At 40.6% G+C, this 20,034-nt stretch overlaps 1 protein-coding gene across 1 annotated transcript; it reads left to right on the plus strand.

Annotated features, from left to right (window-relative positions):
• The first annotated feature begins 258 nt into the window (after nucleotides 1-258).
• Nucleotides 259-3,419, plus strand: GPR88 (G protein-coupled receptor 88). Its single transcript, XM_017865140.1, has one exon. The coding sequence runs from the start codon at nucleotides 387-389 to the stop codon at nucleotides 1,539-1,541; it is 1,155 nt and encodes a 384-aa protein (XP_017720629.1). The 5' UTR covers nucleotides 259-386; the 3' UTR covers nucleotides 1,542-3,419.
• Nucleotides 3,420-20,034: the final 16,615 nt, after the last annotated feature.

Below are 20,034 nucleotides of genomic sequence, written 5' to 3' on the forward strand. Positions count from 1 at the left end.
AGGTCCTTCTGCTGGCAGTATTTCTCTCTCTCTCTCTCCCTCTCTCTCTCTCTCTCTCTGCGTGTGTGTGTTGGGGGGAGAAGAGGAGACTGTTTTGGGTATTGCTGTGTCCTAGGGCTTCCCCAATGCCTCCTAAATGCAATGCAAAGTGGCCTTTCCCTGGCTCTGGAGACATTTCCGAGGCAGGCACCTGTCATCTGCCACCCCCGTCCTCCTCGAGCTCCCTTTCTCCCCCTCCCCCAGCCCATTATTCTGCTTCAGCCTTTTGTGTCGGTGGCAGAGGGCTGAAGGGATGTCTTTGCCCTTCTGGCAGGCAGGAAAGTGTCAGGATGGACCAAGCTGCCGGAAGCCGACGCTAGCGAGGGAGGTGTGAAGAGTTGGCCAGAATGACCAACTCCTCCTCCACATCCACCTCCTCCACCACCGGGGGCTCGCTGCTGCTGCTCTGCGAGGAAGAGGAGTCGTGGGCGGGCCGGCGCATCCCGGTGTCACTCCTGTATTCGGGCCTGGCCATCGGGGGCACGCTGGCCAACGGCATGGTCATCTATCTCGTGTCGTCCTTCCGAAAGCTGCAGACCACCAGCAACGCCTTCATCGTGAACGGCTGCGCCGCCGACCTCAGCGTCTGCGCCCTCTGGATGCCGCAAGAGGCGGTGCTCGGGCTCCTGCCCGCCGGCTCTGCGGAGCCCCCCGCGGACTGGGACGGCGCTGGAGGCAGCTACCGCTTGCTACGGGGTGGGCTGCTGGGCCTCGGACTCACGGTGTCCCTCCTCTCCCATTGCCTCGTGGCCCTGAACCGCTACCTGCTCATCACCCGGGCGCCCGCCACCTACCAGGCGCTGTACCAGAGGCGCCACACGGCGGGCATGCTCGCGCTGTCCTGGGCGCTAGCCCTGGGCCTCGTGCTGCTGCTCCCGCCCTGGGCACCGCGGCCCGGCGCCACGCCACCGCGCGTCCACTACCCGGCGCTGCTGGCCGCCGCGGCTCTGCTGGCGCAGACGGCGCTGCTGCTGCACTGCTACCTGGGCATCGTGCGCCGCGTGCGTGTCAGCGTCAAGCGGGTCAGCGTGCTCAACTTCCACCTGCTGCACCAGTTGCCGGGCTGCGCCGCCGCCGCCGCCGCCTTTCCCGGCGCCCAGCACGCGCCGGGCCCCGGTGGCGCCGCGCACCCGGCGCAGGCCCAGCCCCTGCCTCCCGCGCTGCACCCGCGGCGGGCACAGCGGCGTCTCAGCGGCCTGTCGGTGCTGCTGCTCTGCTGCGTCTTCCTGCTGGCCACGCAGCCGCTGGTGTGGGTGAGCCTGGCCAGCGGCTTCTCGCTGCCGGTGCCCTGGGGAGTGCAGGCGGCCAGCTGGCTCCTGTGCTGCGCCCTGTCAGCGCTCAACCCGCTGCTCTACACGTGGAGGAACGAGGAGTTCCGCCGCTCCGTGCGCTCAGTCCTGCCGGGCGTCGGCGACGCGGCAGCCGCTGCGGTTGCCGCCACGGCCGTGCCCGCAGTGTCCCAGGCGCAACTGGGCACCCGCGCCGCGGGCCAGCACTGGTAACCTAGCCGGGGCCCGAGGGAAGCGGAGATCCCCGGCTTCCAACGTCCTTGGTCACCGTCGCCTCCTTCCCTCCTGAGGCATCCCCTGCCAGAACGAAGACTCCCGCCGCGAAGCCCAGTAGATCTGGGGAAAATGTGGCCTTCGACCCCAGCGGGCTACCTGAACCAAGGCCTCTCCCTAAGTGGGACGCCCGACGTCAGTTTGGACGGCCACCTGATTTTTACCCTTTGTTTCTGTGTTTTAGAGAAATCCTAAATCAAAACACCAGGGACTTCAAGAACTTGCAAACTGGCGTTTTAAAATAACCGGTTAATTTATTTCGACATAGTTTGTTTTTGAAAAAGAGCTTTCATAATGTATAACCCTTCCCTCTTTCATCGTCTTATATATGAAGCGCCTCGAGTGTGCATGAGCCAAAGGAAATAACATTGAAGAAGGAAAACAATATGTAGAAAGTATTTTAGAAAAGTAACCTGTCTTTGATGATGCTTCTCTTATCATTTAGTTTTTGTATATTAACCTGGAGCAGTGAAGCCCTAGGTGTGTCCACCAGTATGAGTTGCCATTAAGACCTCAAGCCCTTTATTCTTAAAAGGGTTTTAATAAAGTCTTTCTCAAATGAGGTAGAATCTTAGCCAGTGAGAAAAAAAAATTATTTTATGCTCCTTTTGTTGCACTCCTAAGACTGAAAATTGGCGTTGAGTGTTAAAGTGAAAATTTTCCAGTTTGATAATTGATGGTCGGAGTCAGCACTGGAATTTTGAAAACAAATAAGGTGATTATCTATTTTAGGTACCATTTCACATTTTCTATAGCATGCACACTTGTTGCTACCCTCATTTTGTAACCAATTTATTTGCCTTATGAATGTGATTGCAGCTTTGAACATTCTGTACTATAATGGTTGCTAAGAAGAATAAGTCCTTCTGTTTTCTCTTTAACATTTAAAATATCTCAATGCACATGATATAATTAAACACTAATAATACCATGACTGCATAGCTAATATTAGCTGCTATTGCATGCTCCTAGATGCTAGAACTTATTGGGCATGTGGTATACTAAAGCGATACCCGTTAGACAAGGACATTTTACTTCTTCCAGACACCAGAAGAAATGGCCTTCAATTATTTGAAAAGAGACACAGACACCTCTGGCTACCTAGAGTTTTTCCTGTCTTGACCCAATTTTGAGAAAGCTCCCAGTTGGGACTTTATCTCACAAATGGAATCACAGTCAGGATGAATCAGTAATATGGTTTGGCTCAGCAAAGCCAGCTGTGCTCTTTTAGGGTTTAAACAAGCCACACGTTAGAAAGCAACACTGTTTTTATGTAGTTCATATATATTACCATGACATTTAACATTAATATTGTGTATGTTGAAGGAGGTATAATGAACTCAGTCATATATAGTGAACAGTTCAAATGAGAAAGTGTTCTAAAACATATTATTTAAGATTTGTCATATTCATCTTTGGTTTACTAAATTTACTTAGAAATATTTGAAATGCAAAATTGTGTGAAATCACCTTATCAAATTAAAATGGGAAGAAAGTAATTTTAATAATCATATGTCAGCATTCTGACTACTCACCACATAAAATCTGGGCCCAAACAGCCTCAGTTAACTGCACAATTCAGGAACAAAACCAGCTTGCTTTGTTGCACGCCTGGGTAATTTAAGCCAGGATATTAGGACCACTTGTTGTACATTTGAATAATTATAGAAGTTGGGACATGTTAAGGAAAACAAATATGTTCATCACCAACAATCAGCTGTCATTTTATTAATCTATCCCTTTTGTGCATGCACCATTTCTCTCTTACTGAGGTTTCATCTGTTCACATTTTCCTTGATTCAAATATTAAAGTTCAGACAACCATTCTGAGTTTTTTTTCTTCTGTCTCTGGTTTCCTTGCACACCTCCTTGAGAACATTATAACAGAGGATATGGTATTCCAAAGCACTAGTGATGAAAGTAACTTCTTCTTGCTGGCTTTATCTAATTTTAGTTTCTAAAATTATTTCTACTTTATATAATGAAATAAGGCCCACATACCAGCATTAAAGAGAAATAGGTAAGGTTTCCTTTCTGTAAGTGTTGGGGAATAGGTTACAACAACAACAGAGAGCTGAGAATTTTCCTTTTGGGGCAGGGCTGGAGCAGGGATGCTTTTCTAAGTCTCTGTCAAAAAGGTCTTCTTTTAATTAGACCTTTATCTCTGTTTCTCACTGTAAGTGGCTGTGAATGACTTCCCCCACTATTCCTATAAACATCTGCCACACATATGAAGTCAGCATTCCCAGTGTATACCTGGTATCTTGCAATGTTTCTGGCTAGCACTGAGAATCATCTTATACTGGCTCCATGCCATATGGGAGACCTACTTTAGCTTAATTTACTGGTAATTAACTCCACAGGACTGATTCACTTTTAATTTCAAGGTAGTAATGATGTGTCTAAAAATGGTTTACCAGGGCACTAGCTGTGAGTGTTGGAGTTACTGGTTTTACAAATTAGCAGAGATCGTGTTTCTGTTCAAATGAAACCACATATTATCACTTAGGAATAAAAAAAATCCTAATTGCTGTCGTGGGCTGCCCTATTTTGCCTTTTCTACATTTTTCTCCCTTTAGATATATGCCTGTTAAGACATATAGCACCTGCCTGTCTTCCCCTTGCATTTTAAATGGCTAAATTCTAGGATGTAATAGGTATTACCCCTAACACTTCCCTTCTTCCAAATTGTAGTCTGTTAATAAACAAGAATTGTTTTTCACAAAAGCATCCACAGGTGATCTTTGTTTTAAACAGGACAGGGAGAGTTCCAAGATCAGACAAGTTTTCCTGTGTCTCAGAATTACGGGGAAAGATTTCTACAATGGGGGTACTGTTGTTGTTTTTTTCAGGAGGACCCAGTTGGAGGATAGAGTGGGGCTGAGGAAGGGGGAAGGGGCTTATTTTAATCCGCACATACAGAAAGTCCTTGAAAAAATCAGCTTACCAATGGAACATTGGTTTGCTTTAAACTCATGGGCAGTGCAACCTTGTTTTTCTGATAATAACCACATTGGTCAACTTCACTGTCTCATGTGTGACCTTCATTCTGTCTCCCAGCATTCAGACAGTGCTCATCTGGATCTTTAGTAGTCCTAAAGTAGGGCTGACTTGACAGTAGGAGCTGACTTGACAAAGGACATCAGTGGCATAAATTAAATTCAAGAACACTGAGAAAAATTGTAGATATCCCCTACTTTTGAGTCCTGTCCTTAAAGTTTATGGTTGCCGGGCCAAGAGTGGAGCTCCAGATGGCACTCTCAGTCTGCAGGAACAAGGAGGAGGGACCCTTTCTTCCCCCCTCCCTTTTAACATCTCAAGGGTCCTCATGCATAGGTGTATGACTCAGCCCACAATTCCAAGTTCTGCCTACATCCTTCCCTCATCTAGCCACCTTGCCCACTTCTGGGACCTCATGGTGCACAAACAGGGGCCAGAGCATGCCCTGGGAGTGGCCTCGAGCCATTTGGGCATGGAATTCCTGGGTTCCAAGTACCAGCTCCTGTTGAGGGAGGCACGGGCTCTGAGTGGGCACATTTCATTGGGACTTCTTTCCCTTTGGGAAAGGTAGCCAGAAAGGGCAGAAGCAGAGTTTTTAAGGCCTGAGACCCAGGCTGGGTTCCCACATTATCTAAAGGCAATACTGCTTTCAATACTGCTTGCACATAGACCCTCTCGAGGCATCCTTTCCTAGCCCCTCCCATCTTCAGGGACTCCTTAAACAGGTGCCACACAATGAGTTTGCCCAGATACTTAATCATATCCTGCCTAATGCAATAGTTGAGGAGGATGGTGAGGGGGGAGTAGGATGGATTTATATAAAACAAGAAGTTGGATATTGATGATTGTGGAAGGAGAGTGATGGGTACATGGGGATGCATTGCATAGTTTTCTCTACTTTTGTGTTGTATCTTTGAAATTTTTCATAGTGACAAGTTAAAAAAAGTGAAGCTAAACTAAAAAAATAGATAAAGAAGAAAGAAAAGTAAAGAAAGAAAAGAAACTAACATTCCTATGGTCACAGAATGATTAAATGGAGGGGCTGGGATTCAAATCTTTGACTCCATGAGGTTGTAAATACTGGGCTGTAGGATAAAGTAAGAATTTTAAAGTCAAGAGTAAAATTCTCTCCATGATGTGGCCATTCCCTAACTTCCCAAATCTATCTCTCCCGTACGTACTTGCATCCTTGGCTGGTTGATGTGTACACTACCTTTGAAACGTGGCCCATGTTCTGTGTCTGAGCCTTGGGGTATCCAAAGACATTCCTGGGATGTTCTAACTTTTTGTCGCTTATCTAGCCTACATCCTGCTTTCCAGGAAGACTCATTTAGTTTCTGTCTCCTCATTAGAGCTCCCACCACAACCATAAGCTCTGCCTCCAAAGAACTGCCTGTACCACTTTGTTCTGACCACATTATCTCTTTCTCCTATTATCTCTTTCTCAATGTGCATGTCTTGTCTTCAAAAACAGATAGGAAAAGGTTTTTTGTTTTGTTTTTATTTTTCCATTCCTTTGACTTTTAAGGGCAAATACTGTCTTCTATCTTTTTGTAACCAGTTCTCTGAAATATACCATATATTTAATATACATTTATAGTTGAAGACAGTAATTTTAAAAGAAAAGGTTTGGTCCTTTCCCTTGAATGTTTATTTTTCTCTTAGTGAATTAGACCCAAGAATAAATCCTAGCTCCCACCTTATATCTTACCAAAGGATATTCCAGAGTAATACCGTGTGGGATTATCAGCCAGGCGTATGAGTCACATGCTGTTGGTGCTGTCAGCGATGGTGATTTGCCGGAATGCTGGGAGAAATAACTATGGGAATGTCTTTACAATTTCTGGTCACTTCAAAGCCTGATCGGCCTGAAAAAAGTACTAGAGATCATCTGGGATGGCTCCTTGCTATTTTATTAGATAGAAGGTGCTTTAATTTTAATCTTTCCTGGTATAAATTAGGCTCCTTTATCATTTTTCTATTTTCGGGGAGTAGAAAAGTATGTAGCATCCTTCGTATAGTAATGCTGTAGCAGATACTCTGCTTTCAGCTAAATGAAAGTTCTATGAAATATTGGCATGGTTGAATCTGCAATTACTACAAAATTTGCCCTTGTGAAAGTTTTATTTTTAAAGTGACATTATTTTTTCTACCTGAAGATTAATGTCCGTTTTCCCAGAAAAGTTGTAAAGTACAGAAACATAAAAAGATACCATCCAAAGTTTCACTTCCCAAAGATAATCACCCTTGACATTTTGCTGTATTCACCTACTCTTTTTACTCTTTCCTATGTAAACTTAATTGTACATAATTATAATCAGAAAGTATATACTGACATATATATTTGTATGTGTGTGTGTATACTCACCTATATAAAAACAGTGTAAACTAATGAAGATGTTACAAAGTGGGGCCTAGGGACAGATAGTATTTGCCACTAGTACTCATAAAAATTAGAATATGTTCAGCTACAAATAATGAACTACCTAACTGAAAATGCTTTAAACACTGACAACATTTAAATATAACACAAAAGAAGTCTGGAGGTAGATGCTTTCAGAATTTGATTAGTAGCATAATGACTAGCAACAAGTAGCCTAACAGTTAGTTGTAGGTTGACTACTGTCACTAGCACAAGTGGAGAGGGGAGGAGGGAGAGACCATATCTCTTGCCTTCAAAACCTTGTTAAATTAGTTCCACCCTGTTGAAAGACTTGGACTAATGGCTACTGCCTATTTACCAGGTAACTCACTTGACCTCCAAGAGATAAATTAAAACATGGGGCAAGGCTGGGCACAGTGGCTCACACCTGTAATCCTAGCACCTTGGGGGGCCAAGGCGGGTGGATCAGTTAAGGTCAGGAGTTCAAAACCAACCTGGCCAACATGGTGAAGTCCCATCTTTACTAAAAACACAAAAAATTACCGGAGTGTGGTGGTGCATGCCTGTAATCCCAGCTACTCAGAAGGCTGAGGCAGGTGAATCGCTTGAACCTGGATGGTGGAAGTTGCAGTGAGCTGAAATCCTGCCACTGCACTCCAGCCTGGGAAACAGAGTGAGACTGTCTCAAAACAAAACAAACAATCAAAACAAAATGAAAAAACCATGGGACAAGAAGCCAGGGGTGTGAAGCAAAATTCCTCTTCGTGGAGACCAGACAAGTGAGGAAATGTCATTTTCCTCTCAAAAGACAGACCCTGTGATTTTGAACCAGGATGCGGTCGGGAGTGACAGGCTGACTTATGGTGGAGGGACTCAGATGAGCCATGGACCTGCTTTTCTATCCAGTTTTATCAGAGGAAATTCCTCTCAGTTTTTGGGCATAGGTAAACCGCCAGTTGTATCAGGGAGCTTTACCCTGTTATCATTTAAAATAGACCCTAAGTGCACACTTAAGCTATACACAAGTGTAGTCTCCAAATCTGGGAAAGAGTAATTTTGGTCATATCTAAAGTGTAATTGAAAAAGGAGATAATGAGCTTGGAGAAGAGAAGACTAAATGGAAAAATGAAGTTATTTTCAAATATTTAAAAGACTGGCAAGTGGAATAATAATGCTGGCTTCCATTTGTTGATAACATACTATGTGTCAGAAACTGGGCTGTGCACTTTATGTACATTACCCCATCAAACTGTACAACAACCCTATAAGAGAGATACTATGATTTCAGTTTTATAGTCAAAAATCTTGTTTTTTTGAAGCTAGACTTGCCCAATGTCACTGGCAAGGGAAAGAGATGATAGTCAAGCTCAAGTCCAGCTGACTCAAAAGCCCGGGCTTGTGAACACATCAAACTAGAGAAGAGGGGGGAAAGGTGTGGTGTGAGGTTCAAAAAGCAAAATTTGGCCAGGCACAGTGGTTCATTCCTGTAATCCCAGCACTTTGGGAGGTCAAGGTGGAAGGATTATTTGAGGCCAGGAGTTCAAGACCAGCCTGAGCAACATAGTGAGACCCCATCTTTAAAAAAAAAAAAAATACAAAAGTTAGCTGAGAGTAGTGGCATTCCCTGTATTCCTAGCTATTGCTTGAGCCCACGAGTTCGAGGTTGCTGTGAGCTATGATCACCTCATTGCACTCCAGCCTGAGTGACAGAGTAAGATCCAGTGTCTTACAATAATAATAATAATAATAATAATAAAAGCAATTTTTAACTCAGTGGGTAGGAGACAGATTTCAGCTTAATTTGAGAAATAACTTTATAGATGCTCAAAATACTACGGGCTGTCTCAGGAGATTGTGACTTCCTCAATGTTTAGGAAATTTAAGTAGGATGTGGAGGATTAACTCTGGAAAAGATGTCTATATTATGTGGAAGTTTCACCAGATTAATTCTGAGATGTCTTTCAAGTCTAATTTCTATGATTGTAAAATATTCATTCTTCACTTGGAGGTGACAAAATCTTTCTTGCCCAGGGGCTATAACACTTCAAATGATTAGCCAGAAGTACGCTTGGCAAAAACCTTACCGATACCACGCAATAGGAAAGCAAGCCTAGGTGACTAGGGATGTCCCTCCTTGGGCATGGGAATATAAATATACCATATTCTTAGTGCTGTTTTCCCCTTTCTACTTATCCCTGTTAATATCCCTTTTGTTCCTACCTCATCCCCAAACCTTTCATGGAATATAGGCTGAAAGAAGTCCATTTTGCTTAGATTTTCTCAGGTTAAATATTGAGGACTGCTATGCTACCTGATTAACTTAAAACTTTTATAAGTATAACACTTTTAATGACTGTGATGGAGTTGCACAGAGTTCAGAGAACACTGCTTAAATGAGAAATAAGCTATGGTTGGCTTCCATGTGAATGTTACCTTTGATGAAAATTGTTCCTGGCTAAGTTTTCCTGGTGTGATAAAGTCCCAAGCAGATCTTAGCCAAAGCCTACTTATTTGTACGTTCAGAAATGGTAGAGCACGGTGACAATCTGGCTCTTCCCAATGTTTTGACACATGAGAGACAGATTGATATACTACAAGTTACCAATATAAAAGCTTAGCACAGAGATATTTTGGATTTGTTGAAGACCTATAATTGAGTCTAGTTTATATAAACCTAAAATCTTCAGTCTCTGCATTTTCCAATTTACTTGAACAAAAATTTTGAAACCCCTCAATTTATAAGAACAAAAATATGGAAATGATGCCACTGACCTTGTTTTACTAGGAGTGAGTACAACTTTCTTTATTATCTTTATCATTGTTATTGTCATTGTCATTATTGTCATTATTATCATCATCATCATCGTCATCAAAAACGTTCACCAACAGCTGAGTGCAGAGCACTGTTATATATAAGTTGGCTTTTGCTGCTTAACAAACTATCCCAAAACATGGACTTAAAATAACAATTATTGATTAGCTCATGGTTGTATGGGTTAGCAATTTGAATGGGGTCATATGGGTGGTTCTTCCACTGGTCTCCCACCCGTGATTCTGCACTCAGCTGGTGGTCCATGGTCCACATACCTGCCTGGCATTTCACTGGCTGTTGACTGGATTAGCACTTGAACAGCTGTGCTAGCCCAGGCTTACTTACATGATGGTGGTCTCATAGTCAAGTTTCTCCTTCTGCTACATTTGCTAATGTGAATTGGCCAAAGCAAGTCACAAGGCCGACCCAGATTTGAGGGATACAAAAATATACTCCACCTTTTGGTAAGAATATCTTCAAAGTCACATTGCAAGAGCGGATTCAGGGAGGGAAAGGATTTTTGGCCATTTTTACATCCTTGTCCTTACAGGTCTTACAATGTCATTATGGAGATAGAACAGAGGTGTGAACAGATAACTAGCTGCCCTAAGTATTTGTGCCTATAAGGTAGAACATAGGAAGAGATCAGTGAAGTCTGAATTGCTTCACAGAGAATGTAGGATTTAATGTAGAAGAGGGAAAAGCATTGTAAACACAGAGAAAGGAGCAGAGATACTGTATCAATTTTCTATTGCTGGCATAAAAAATTGCCAGGAACTTGGTAACTTAAAATAACACCAATTCATTATTTTACAGTTCAGTAGATCAGAAAGCTAAAATAAAAATTGTGGAAGGCTGGGTTCCTTTCCAGAGGCTGAAGTGGTGAATCCATTTCTTTTTCATCTGAGTTGAGAATTTATCACCTTGCAACAGTAGGACTCAGGTCTATGTTTTTTTTGCTGACTATAAACTGAGACCCATTCCCAGCTCTAGTGGTGTTTGAATTACTGTGCTTTGGAGATCTTACTAAAAAAATTCTTTGCTCAGACCAAGGTCCTAGAGTGTTTTACCAACGTTTTCTTCTAGTAGTTTCATAGTTTGAGGTCTTAGATTTAATAATTTAATCCATTTTGATGTGATTGTTACACACAGCAAGAGATGAGGTTTAGTTTTATCCTTCTGCATATGGATATCCAGTTTCCCCAGCACCATGTAAGAGATTGCCATTGGCCAGTCTTGGTGGCTCAGGCCTGTAATCCCAGCACTTTGGGAGGCTGAGGCAAACGGATCACAAGGTCAAGAGATTGAGACCATCCTGGCCAACATGGTGAAACCTTGTCTCTACTAAAAATACAAAAATTAGCTGGACATGGTGGCACATACCTGTAATCCCAGCTACTTGGGAAGCTGAGGTAGGAGAATCACTTGAACCCAGGAGGCAGAGGTTGCAGTGAGCCAAGATTGCACCCTTGCACTCCACCCTGGGCAACAAGAGTGAAACTCCATCTTAAAAAAAAAAAAGACTGTCCTTTCCCAATGTATGTTTCTGATGCTGGAAATGCATAAATTTATTTCTGGATTCTCTATTCTGATTCATTGGTCTATGTGCCTGTCTTCATGCCAGTACCAAACTGTTTTTGTTACTATAGCTTTGTAGTATAATTTGAAGTCAGGTAATGTGATCTGTTTTGTTTTTTGGTTAAGACTGCTTTGGCTGTTCTGGGTCTTTTGTGGTTCCATAAAAATTTTAGGATAATATTTTCTAATTCTGTGAAGAATGTCATTGGTATTTGATAGGGATTGCATTAAGTACGTAGATTGCTTTGGGTAGTATGAACATGTTAACAACATTGATTCATCTGATTCATGAACATGGGATATCTTTCCATTGATTTGTGTCCTCTTCAGTCTCTTTCTTTCTTTCTTTCTTTCTTTCTTTCTTTCTTTCTTTCTTTCTTTCTTTCTTTCTTTCTTTCTTTCTTTCTTTCTTTCTTTCTCTTTCTTTCCTTCTCTTTTCTTAGATAGGGTCTCATTCTGTCACCCAGGCTGTAGTGCAATGGCATGATCATGGCTCACTGCAGCCTAGACCTCCCGGGCTCAAGCAATACCCCCACCTCAACATGCTGAGTAGCTGAGACTAAAGGTGCATGCCACTACACTTGCTTAATTTTAAATTTTTTTGTAGAGATGGAGTTTCACTATATTGCCCAGGCTGGTCTTGAAATTCTGGGCTCAGTTGATCCTCCTGACTTGGCCTACTAAAGTGTTGAGATTATAGGCATGAGCCACTGCACCCAGCCTCTTCAATTTCTTTAATCAATCTCTTATGGTTTTTGTCATAGAGATCTTTCTCTCTTTAACCCTTTTCTGTTTAGAAAAAAAGTGCAGCTTGCTGCCAGCGCTCACTTAATTTTACATAAACACTCTCTTTGCGGCTGAAGCAAATTTGACTGATTTTCAATGTGAAAATAAAATACAAAAACTGTTCTTGCAGTTATTTCTAAACATAACTACATCAGAATTGTCTATTTTGAAAAAATCAGATTCATCAAATGAATCTTCAACCAACAACTGTTCAAGAACAGTGTTAACATCATGTGTAAGAATGCTAAGTTTTTCTAGGATTTGACATTTGCAGCAATCAAGAATTACTATCTTTTGTAAATGGAAATACCACTGCTAAAATCAGAATGCTATAAATAAAATGATGTCATCACTAGAATAATGCAAAAATAATAATAAAAGAGACATTTTGTGGCAAAGTTCTCCCTGGGTAAACACCACAGCCACATACACCACCAGCAAGTATTCTCAGGGTAAATAAAAAAAAGTTAAATAAGTTTATTTATAAATAGTTTATTTTATTTGTTGATATTATAAATGGGATTACTTTCTGGGTTTCTTTCCCAGATTGTTTGCTCTTGGCATATGGAAATGCTATTGCTTTCTGTATGTTGATTTTGTATCTTGCAACTTTACTGACTTTAGCAGTTCTCATAGTTTTTTGGTGGAGTTTTGAGGTTTTTCTAAATATAAGGTCATGTCATCTGTAAACAAGGATAATTTTATATCTTATTTTCCAATTTGGATGATCTTTATTTCTTTCTCTTGTCTAAGTGATCTGGCTAGGACTTCAAGTACTAGGTTGAATAAAAGCAGTGAAAGTGGGCATCCTTGTCTTGCTCCAGATCTTAGAGGAAAGGCTTTCAGTTTCTCCCCATTCAGTATGGTGCCAGCTGTGAGTTTGCTGTATATGGCTTTTATTATGTTTAGGTATGTTCCTTTTATACCCAGTTTGATGAGAGTTTTTATTATGAAGGATGTTGAATTTTATCAAATGCTTTTTCAGCATCTATTAAAATAATAATATGGTTTATGTTCTTCATTCTATGGATGCGATGTATCACATTTATGATTTGCATATGTTGAACCATCCTTGCATGCCTGGAATAAATCTCACTTGGTCATGATGAATGGTCTTTAAAATATGTTGTTGAATTTGGTTTGCTAGTATTTTTGTGGATGATTTTTGACGCTAAGTCCATTAGAGATATTGGTCTGTGGTTTTCTTTTTTTGTTGTGTCTGTCTTGTTTTGGTATCAAGGTAATACTGGCCTTGTAGACTGGATTTGTAAGCATCCTCCCTCCTTGATTTTTTGGATTGGTTTGAGTTGGGATTGTTATTAGCTTTTCTTTAAATGTTTGATAGAATTCACCAATGAGGTCATCATGTCCCAGGCTTTTCTTTAATTGGGAACTTTTTATTATTGCTCCTATCTTGTTACTTGTTATTGGTCTATTCAGGGTTTGGATTACTTCATGATTCAGTCATATTATGTTATATGTAACTAGGAATTTATCAGTTTCTTCTAGGTTTTCCAATTTATTGGCATAGAATTGCTTACAATAGTCTCTAATGAGCCTTTAAATTTCTGTGGTATCAGTTGTAATGTCTCCTTTTTCATCTCTTATTTTATTTTTTTGCATTCTCTCCCTCTCTTTTTCTTCTTAGTTATCCTGGCTAAAGTTGTCAATTTTATCTTTTCAAAAAAACAACTTTTGTTTCATTAATCTTTTGTCATGTTTTTGTAGTCTCAGTTTCATTTATTTATGACTGATCTTTATTATTTCTTTTCTATTAATGTTGGGTTTCATTTGCTCTTGCTTTTCAAATTCTTTAAGATGTATCATTAAGTTGTTTATTTGAAGTTTTTCTACTTTTTTGATGTGATTATTGCTATAAACTTCCCTCTTAGTGCTACTTTAGCTGTATCCCATAGATTTTGGTATGTTGTGTCATCATTTTCTTTTGTTTCAAGAAATTTTTAAATTTCCTTCTTAATTACTTCATTGATGTTTTAGTCATTCAGGAGCATATTATTTAATTCTCCATGTGTTTTTATAGTTTCCAAAGTTCCTCTTGTTTTTGATTTCCACTATATTTTATTTCACTTGTTTCCAGTTGTTTTCGTTCCACTATAAGTTCCCACTTGCTTTTGTTCCACTATAAAAACAAGTTTCCACTTGTTTTTATTTCACTATGGTCAGAAAAGATACTTGATACAATTTCAATTTTTTTTGCTTGTTTTTTGAGACTTGTTTTGTGGCCTAGCATATGGTCTATCCTTGGGAATATTTCATGTGCTGAGCAGAAGAATGTGTATTTTGCAGCTGTTGGATATTCTGTGAATGTCTGTTTGGTCCATTTGGTCTATAAAGGAGATTAAGTCTGATGTTTCTTTGTTAATTTTTTATCTAGATGATCTGTCCAATGATAAAAGTGGGGTGTTGAAGTCCCCAGCTATTGTTATTGGCATCTATTTCTCTCATTAGCTCTAAAAATATTTGCTTTATATATTTGAGTGCTCCATTGTTGGGTGCTATATATTTACAATGGTCATATATTTGTGCTAAATTAACCACTTTTTATTTTATCATTATAAAATAACCTTGTCTCTTTTACAGTTTTGTGTCAAAATCAGTTTTATATGATATAAATACAGCTACTCCTGCTCATTTTGCATGAAATATGTTTTTCCATTTCTTCTTTTTCAGTCTATGTGTGTCTTTACAGATGAAGTGTTGCTTGTAAGCAGCACATAGTGAGGTCCTAATTTTTTTTAAAAAAAATTTTATTTCCATAGGTTTTTGAGGAACAGGTGGTATTTGGTTACATGAGTAAGTTCTTTAGTGGTGATTTCTGAAATTTTGGTGCACCCATCACCCAAGCAGTATACACTGAACTCAATTGGTAGTCTTGTATCCCTCACCCCCTCCCACCCTTTCCCCAGAGTCCACAAAGCCCATCGTATCGTTCTTATGCCTTTGCATCCTCATAACTTAGCTCGCACTTATGAGTGAGAACATAAGATGTTTGGTTTTCCATTCCTGAGATACTTCACTTAGAATAATAGTCTCTAGTTCCATGCAAGTTGCTGCAAATGCCATTAATTCATTCCTTTTTATGGATGAGTAGTATTCTATCATATATATATATATATATATATGTATATGACAATTTCTTTATCCATTTATTGAAATGGGCATTTGGATTGGTTCCATATTTTTGCGATTGCAAATTGTGCTGCTATAAACATGCATATGCAAGTAATTTTTTTGTATAATGACTTCTTTTCCTCTGGGTAGATACCCAGTAGAGGGATTACTGGATCAGATGGTAGTTCTACTTTTCATCTTTAAGGAAACTCCACACTGTTTTTCATGGCAGTTGTACTAGTTTACATTCCCATCAACAGTGTAGAAATATTCCCTTTTTACTGCATCCATGCCAATATCTATTATTTTTTGATTTTTGATTATGATCATTCTTGCAGGAGTAAGGTGGTAACACATTGTGGTTTTCATCTGCATTTCTCTAATCATTAGCATTGTTGAGCATCATATGTCTGTTGGCCATTTGTATATCTTCTTTTGAGAATTGTTTATTCATGTCATTAGCCCACTTTTTGATGGGATTTTTTATTTTTTTCTGGCTAATTTGTTAGAGTGCCTTGCAGATTCTGGATATTAGGCCTTTGTCGGATGTATCGATTGTGAAGATTATCTCCCACCGGGTCCTCACTTCTCACCTTATAAAAAAATCAACTAAAGATGGATCAAGGGGCCGGGCGTGGTGGCTCAAGCCTGTAATCCCAGCACTTTGGGAGGCCGAGACGGGTGGATCACGAGGTCAGGAGATCGAGACCATCCTGGCTAACATGGTGAAACCCCGTCTCTACTAAAAAATACAAAAAAAACTAGCCGGGCGAGGTGGCGGGCGCCTGTAGTCCCAGCTACTCGGGAGGCTGAGGCAGGAGAATGGCATAAACCCGGGAGGCGGAGCTTGCAGTGAGCTGAGATCCGGCCACTGCACTCCAGCCCGGGCAACAGAACGAGACTCCGTCTCAACAACAACAACAAAAAAGATGGATCAAGGACTTAAATCTAAGACCTGAAAACTGTAAAAATTCTGGAAGATAACATTGGAAAACCCCTTCTAGACATTGGCTTAGGCAATGACTTCATGAATAAGAACCCAAAAGCAAATGCAACAAAAGCAAAGATAAATAGTTGGGACTTAATTAAACTAAAGAGCTTCTGCACCACAAAAGGAACAGTCAGCATAGTAAACATGTCTTATTTTTTATCCATTTAGCCACTCTGTTTTTTGATTGAAGGATTCAGCCCTTTTACATTCAATGCTATTATTGATAGGTAAGGACTTATCACTGCTGTTTTATTATTTGTTTTCCAGTTGTTTTGTTGGTCTCCTTTTCCTTGATTCTTTCCTTCCTGTCTTCATTTGTGTTAAAGTGATTGTATCTGGTAGTATGTTTAATTTCTTGTTTTTCAGTCTTTGTGTATCTACTACAGCCTTCTATTTTGTGATTATCATGAGATTTACAAATAATATCTTATAGCAAATAAATTTAAACTGCTGACAACTCAACTCTCATCACAAAAAGAAGGAAAAAATCTCAAACTAGTAAAGATAATAAAACTAAGAAAAGACATAAACTACATTTTAACTTTATCCCTTCAACGTTTGGACATTATGTTGTCTCTCTTTATAACTTTTATATTGCCTATTTCTTTAAAAGTATTGTAGTTATTTTGATAGGTTTGTCTATAGTTTTCCTACTAAAGATATGAATAATTTGTACATCATAATCACAGTGTTGGATTATTCTGTATTTTTCTATGTAGTCACTTTTCCCAGTGAGTTTCTTACCTTCAGATGATTTCTTGTTGCTTGCTAACATATTTTTCTTTCAGATTGAAGAACTTTCATTAGCATTTCTTATAAGACAGGTCTGGTGTTGATGAAATTCTCAGCTTTTGTTCATCTGGGAAAGTTTTTCTTCCTCTTTTATTTTTTAAGGATAATTTTGCTGGATGTAATATTCCATGTTGGACGTTTTTGTCCTTCAGCACTTTGAATATGTCATCACATTCCCTCCTGGCCTGTAAAATTTCCACGGGGAGGTCCGCTGCCACACATATCAGAGATCCTTGGTGTGTTATTTCCTTCTTTTCTCTTGTTGCTTTTAGAATCCTTTATCCTTGACCTTCAAGAGTAACCCTATTTGGGTTGAATCTTCTTGGTGTTCTTTGACCTTCTTGTACCTGAATATTCATATCTCTCTCTAGGTTTGAAAAACTCTCTGCTATTATTTCTTTGAACAAACTTTCTACTCCAATCTCTCTCTCTCTCTGTGTCTTCTTTAAGGCCAATAACTCTTATATTTGCCCTCCTGAGGCTAATTTTAGATATTGTAGGAGTGCTTCATTCTCCTTTGACTGTATATTTTCACATAGCCTGTCTTTGACCTCACTAGGTTCTTTCTTCTGCTTGGTCACTTCTTCTATTGAGAGACTCTGGTGAACTTTTCAGTTTGCCAATTGAGTTTTTTAGCTCCAGAATTTCTGCTTGATTTTTAAAAAATTATTTCAATCTCTTTGTTAAATTGCTCTGATGAAATTCTGAATTCCTTCTCTTATCTTCCTTATGTTAAAATTTGTTACATTTCCTCAAGACATCTTTTTTGAATTCTCTGCCTGAAGGTTCACGTATCTCTGGCACTAAGTTTGCTTTGTGAGGACATATTTTCCTGGATGATCTTGATGGTATGGTCATTTTTCAATGTCTAGGAATTGAAGAGTTAGGTATTTATTCCAATCTTTGCAGTCTGGGCTTGTTTACACCCTTCCTTTTTAAAAGGATTTTCCAAGAATTGAAACGGGATTGAGTATTGTGACCTAAGCCTATGGTCACTGTAACCACTGTAGTAATAGGAAGTGCTCTAAGCCCAAGAATGCTGTGATTCTTGCAGATTCCTAGATACACAGCCTTTGTGGACTTGGTGAAGATAAGAAACAATTCCCTGGGCTCTCTGGCAAAGTCTTTTGCTCTTTTCCCTCTTTCCCCCAATCTGAAGGAATTTTTCTCAGCACTGGACTGACTGGAGTTGAAGATAGATGACTTGAGCACTTCCATGGCTACCACAGCTGGCACATTTCTGGGTCACAGCTGATGCCCATGGCCTTCCAGATCAGCACGGTACTGGAGGTTGTCCAAGCCTGTGGCCATTACTGTCTGGCTGCTGCTGATGTTTATTCAAGGCCCAAGGCCATTTTAGTCTGCAGGTGGTGAATCCTTCCAGACTGGGTCTGCCCCATCAGAGCTGTGGATTCCCTTCCAGCTCAGGGTGGGTCCAGAAATGCCATCCAGGAGCAAAGGCCTGGAATTGGTGGCTTCAGGAATCTGCCTGGTACTTCATTTTACTGAGGCTTAGCTGGTATCCAAGTTTCAAGACACGGCTCTCTGTATTCTTTCCTCTCCTTCCCCCAAGTGGAATGAGTCTCTCCCTGAGCTGTACTGCTTGGAGTTGGGGAAAGTGTGATGTGGCACCAGGGCTTGCCCAAGGACAGCAGTCCTTGTTTCCTGACTTCCAGTCAAATTTATCTGGGGCTCAGACCACTTTAGTCAGTCAGTGGTGAAGCTGACCAGGATGTGGGTTTCTTCCACTGGAGTGGAGAATTCCCCTTGGGTCCAGGGCTGGTGTAAATATTCCCTTTGTGGACACTGGCAGAATTCTGCCCTATGTTATGCTTTGTTGGGACAGGGCAGCACTTAGTTCCAATGCAGAGTTCAACACTCACTTTGCTTTCCCTTCCCCAGCCACATAGATTCTCTCTGGGCTGCCCTGCCTGCAGTTGGGGAAGGGACAGTGTAGACAATGTGAGGCTATCTTTCCTATCCACTCAATATCTCTTTCTTTATTATTATGTTAAAACTAGGTACTGTGATTGTGACCCTGTTTTTTTGTTCCTTTGAAGGTGCTTTAATTAGCTGTTTAATTTGGTGTTTCTGCAAGGGGTCATTCAGTGGAGAGTTCTATTTGGCTATCTTGCTCTACCTCCACAATCTTTAAACTTAATCTTAATACAAGGTCCCTTTTGTCATGTAAAGTAACATTAATACAAGGTCTTTTTGTCATGTAAAGCAACATTCATAGGTTCTGGGGATAGGGATCAGATTTTTTTTGGGAGTCAATATTCTGCATACCACAGACATGGAAGCAAAATTTTAAATGGTGTGTTTAACTGGAAATTAAAATAATTATATGTAAAAAAGGGGCAAAAGGTAAGATTGCACTGATCCAACCACATTCCTTATACTTCCTCCATTCTCAGGCCAATTTTATGACTGGGATTGTTTTTTTTTTTTTTCCTTTTTTTTATTTTTTTATTGTACTTTAAGTTCTAGGGTGCATGTGCATAACATGCAGGTTTGTTACATATGTATACTTGTGCCATGTTGGTGTGATGCACCCATCAACTCGTCAGCACCCATCAATTCATCATTTATATCAGGTATAACTCCCCAGTGCAATCCCTCCCCCCTCCCCCCTCCCCATGATAGGCCCTGGTGTGTGATGTTCCCCTTCCTGAGTCCAAGTGATCTCATTGTTCAGTTCCCACCTATGAGTGAGAACATGCGGTGTTTGGTTTTCTCTTCTTGTGATAGTTTGCTAAGAATGATGGCTTCTAGCTGCATCCATGTCCCTACAAAGGACGCAAACTCATCCTTTATTATGACTGCATAGTATTCCATGGTGTATATGTGCCACATTTTCTTAATCCAGTCTGTCACAGATGGACATTTGGGTTGATTCCAAGTCTTTGCTATTGTGAATAGTGCCGCAATAAACATACGTGTGCATGTGTCTTTGTAG

The sequence above is a fragment of the Rhinopithecus bieti genome, unplaced genomic scaffold (genome assembly GCF_001698545.2).
Source record: "Rhinopithecus bieti isolate Rb0 unplaced genomic scaffold, ASM169854v2 scaffold_78620, whole genome shotgun sequence".
In the NCBI taxonomy this organism is placed as follows: Eukaryota; Metazoa; Chordata; class Mammalia; order Primates; family Cercopithecidae; genus Rhinopithecus; species Rhinopithecus bieti.

Excerpts from the sequence above, each read along its gene's own strand:
- GPR88 (XM_017865140.1), top strand. The coding sequence starts at position 387 with ATGACCAACTCCTCCTCCACATCCACCTCCTCCACCACCGGGGGCTCG.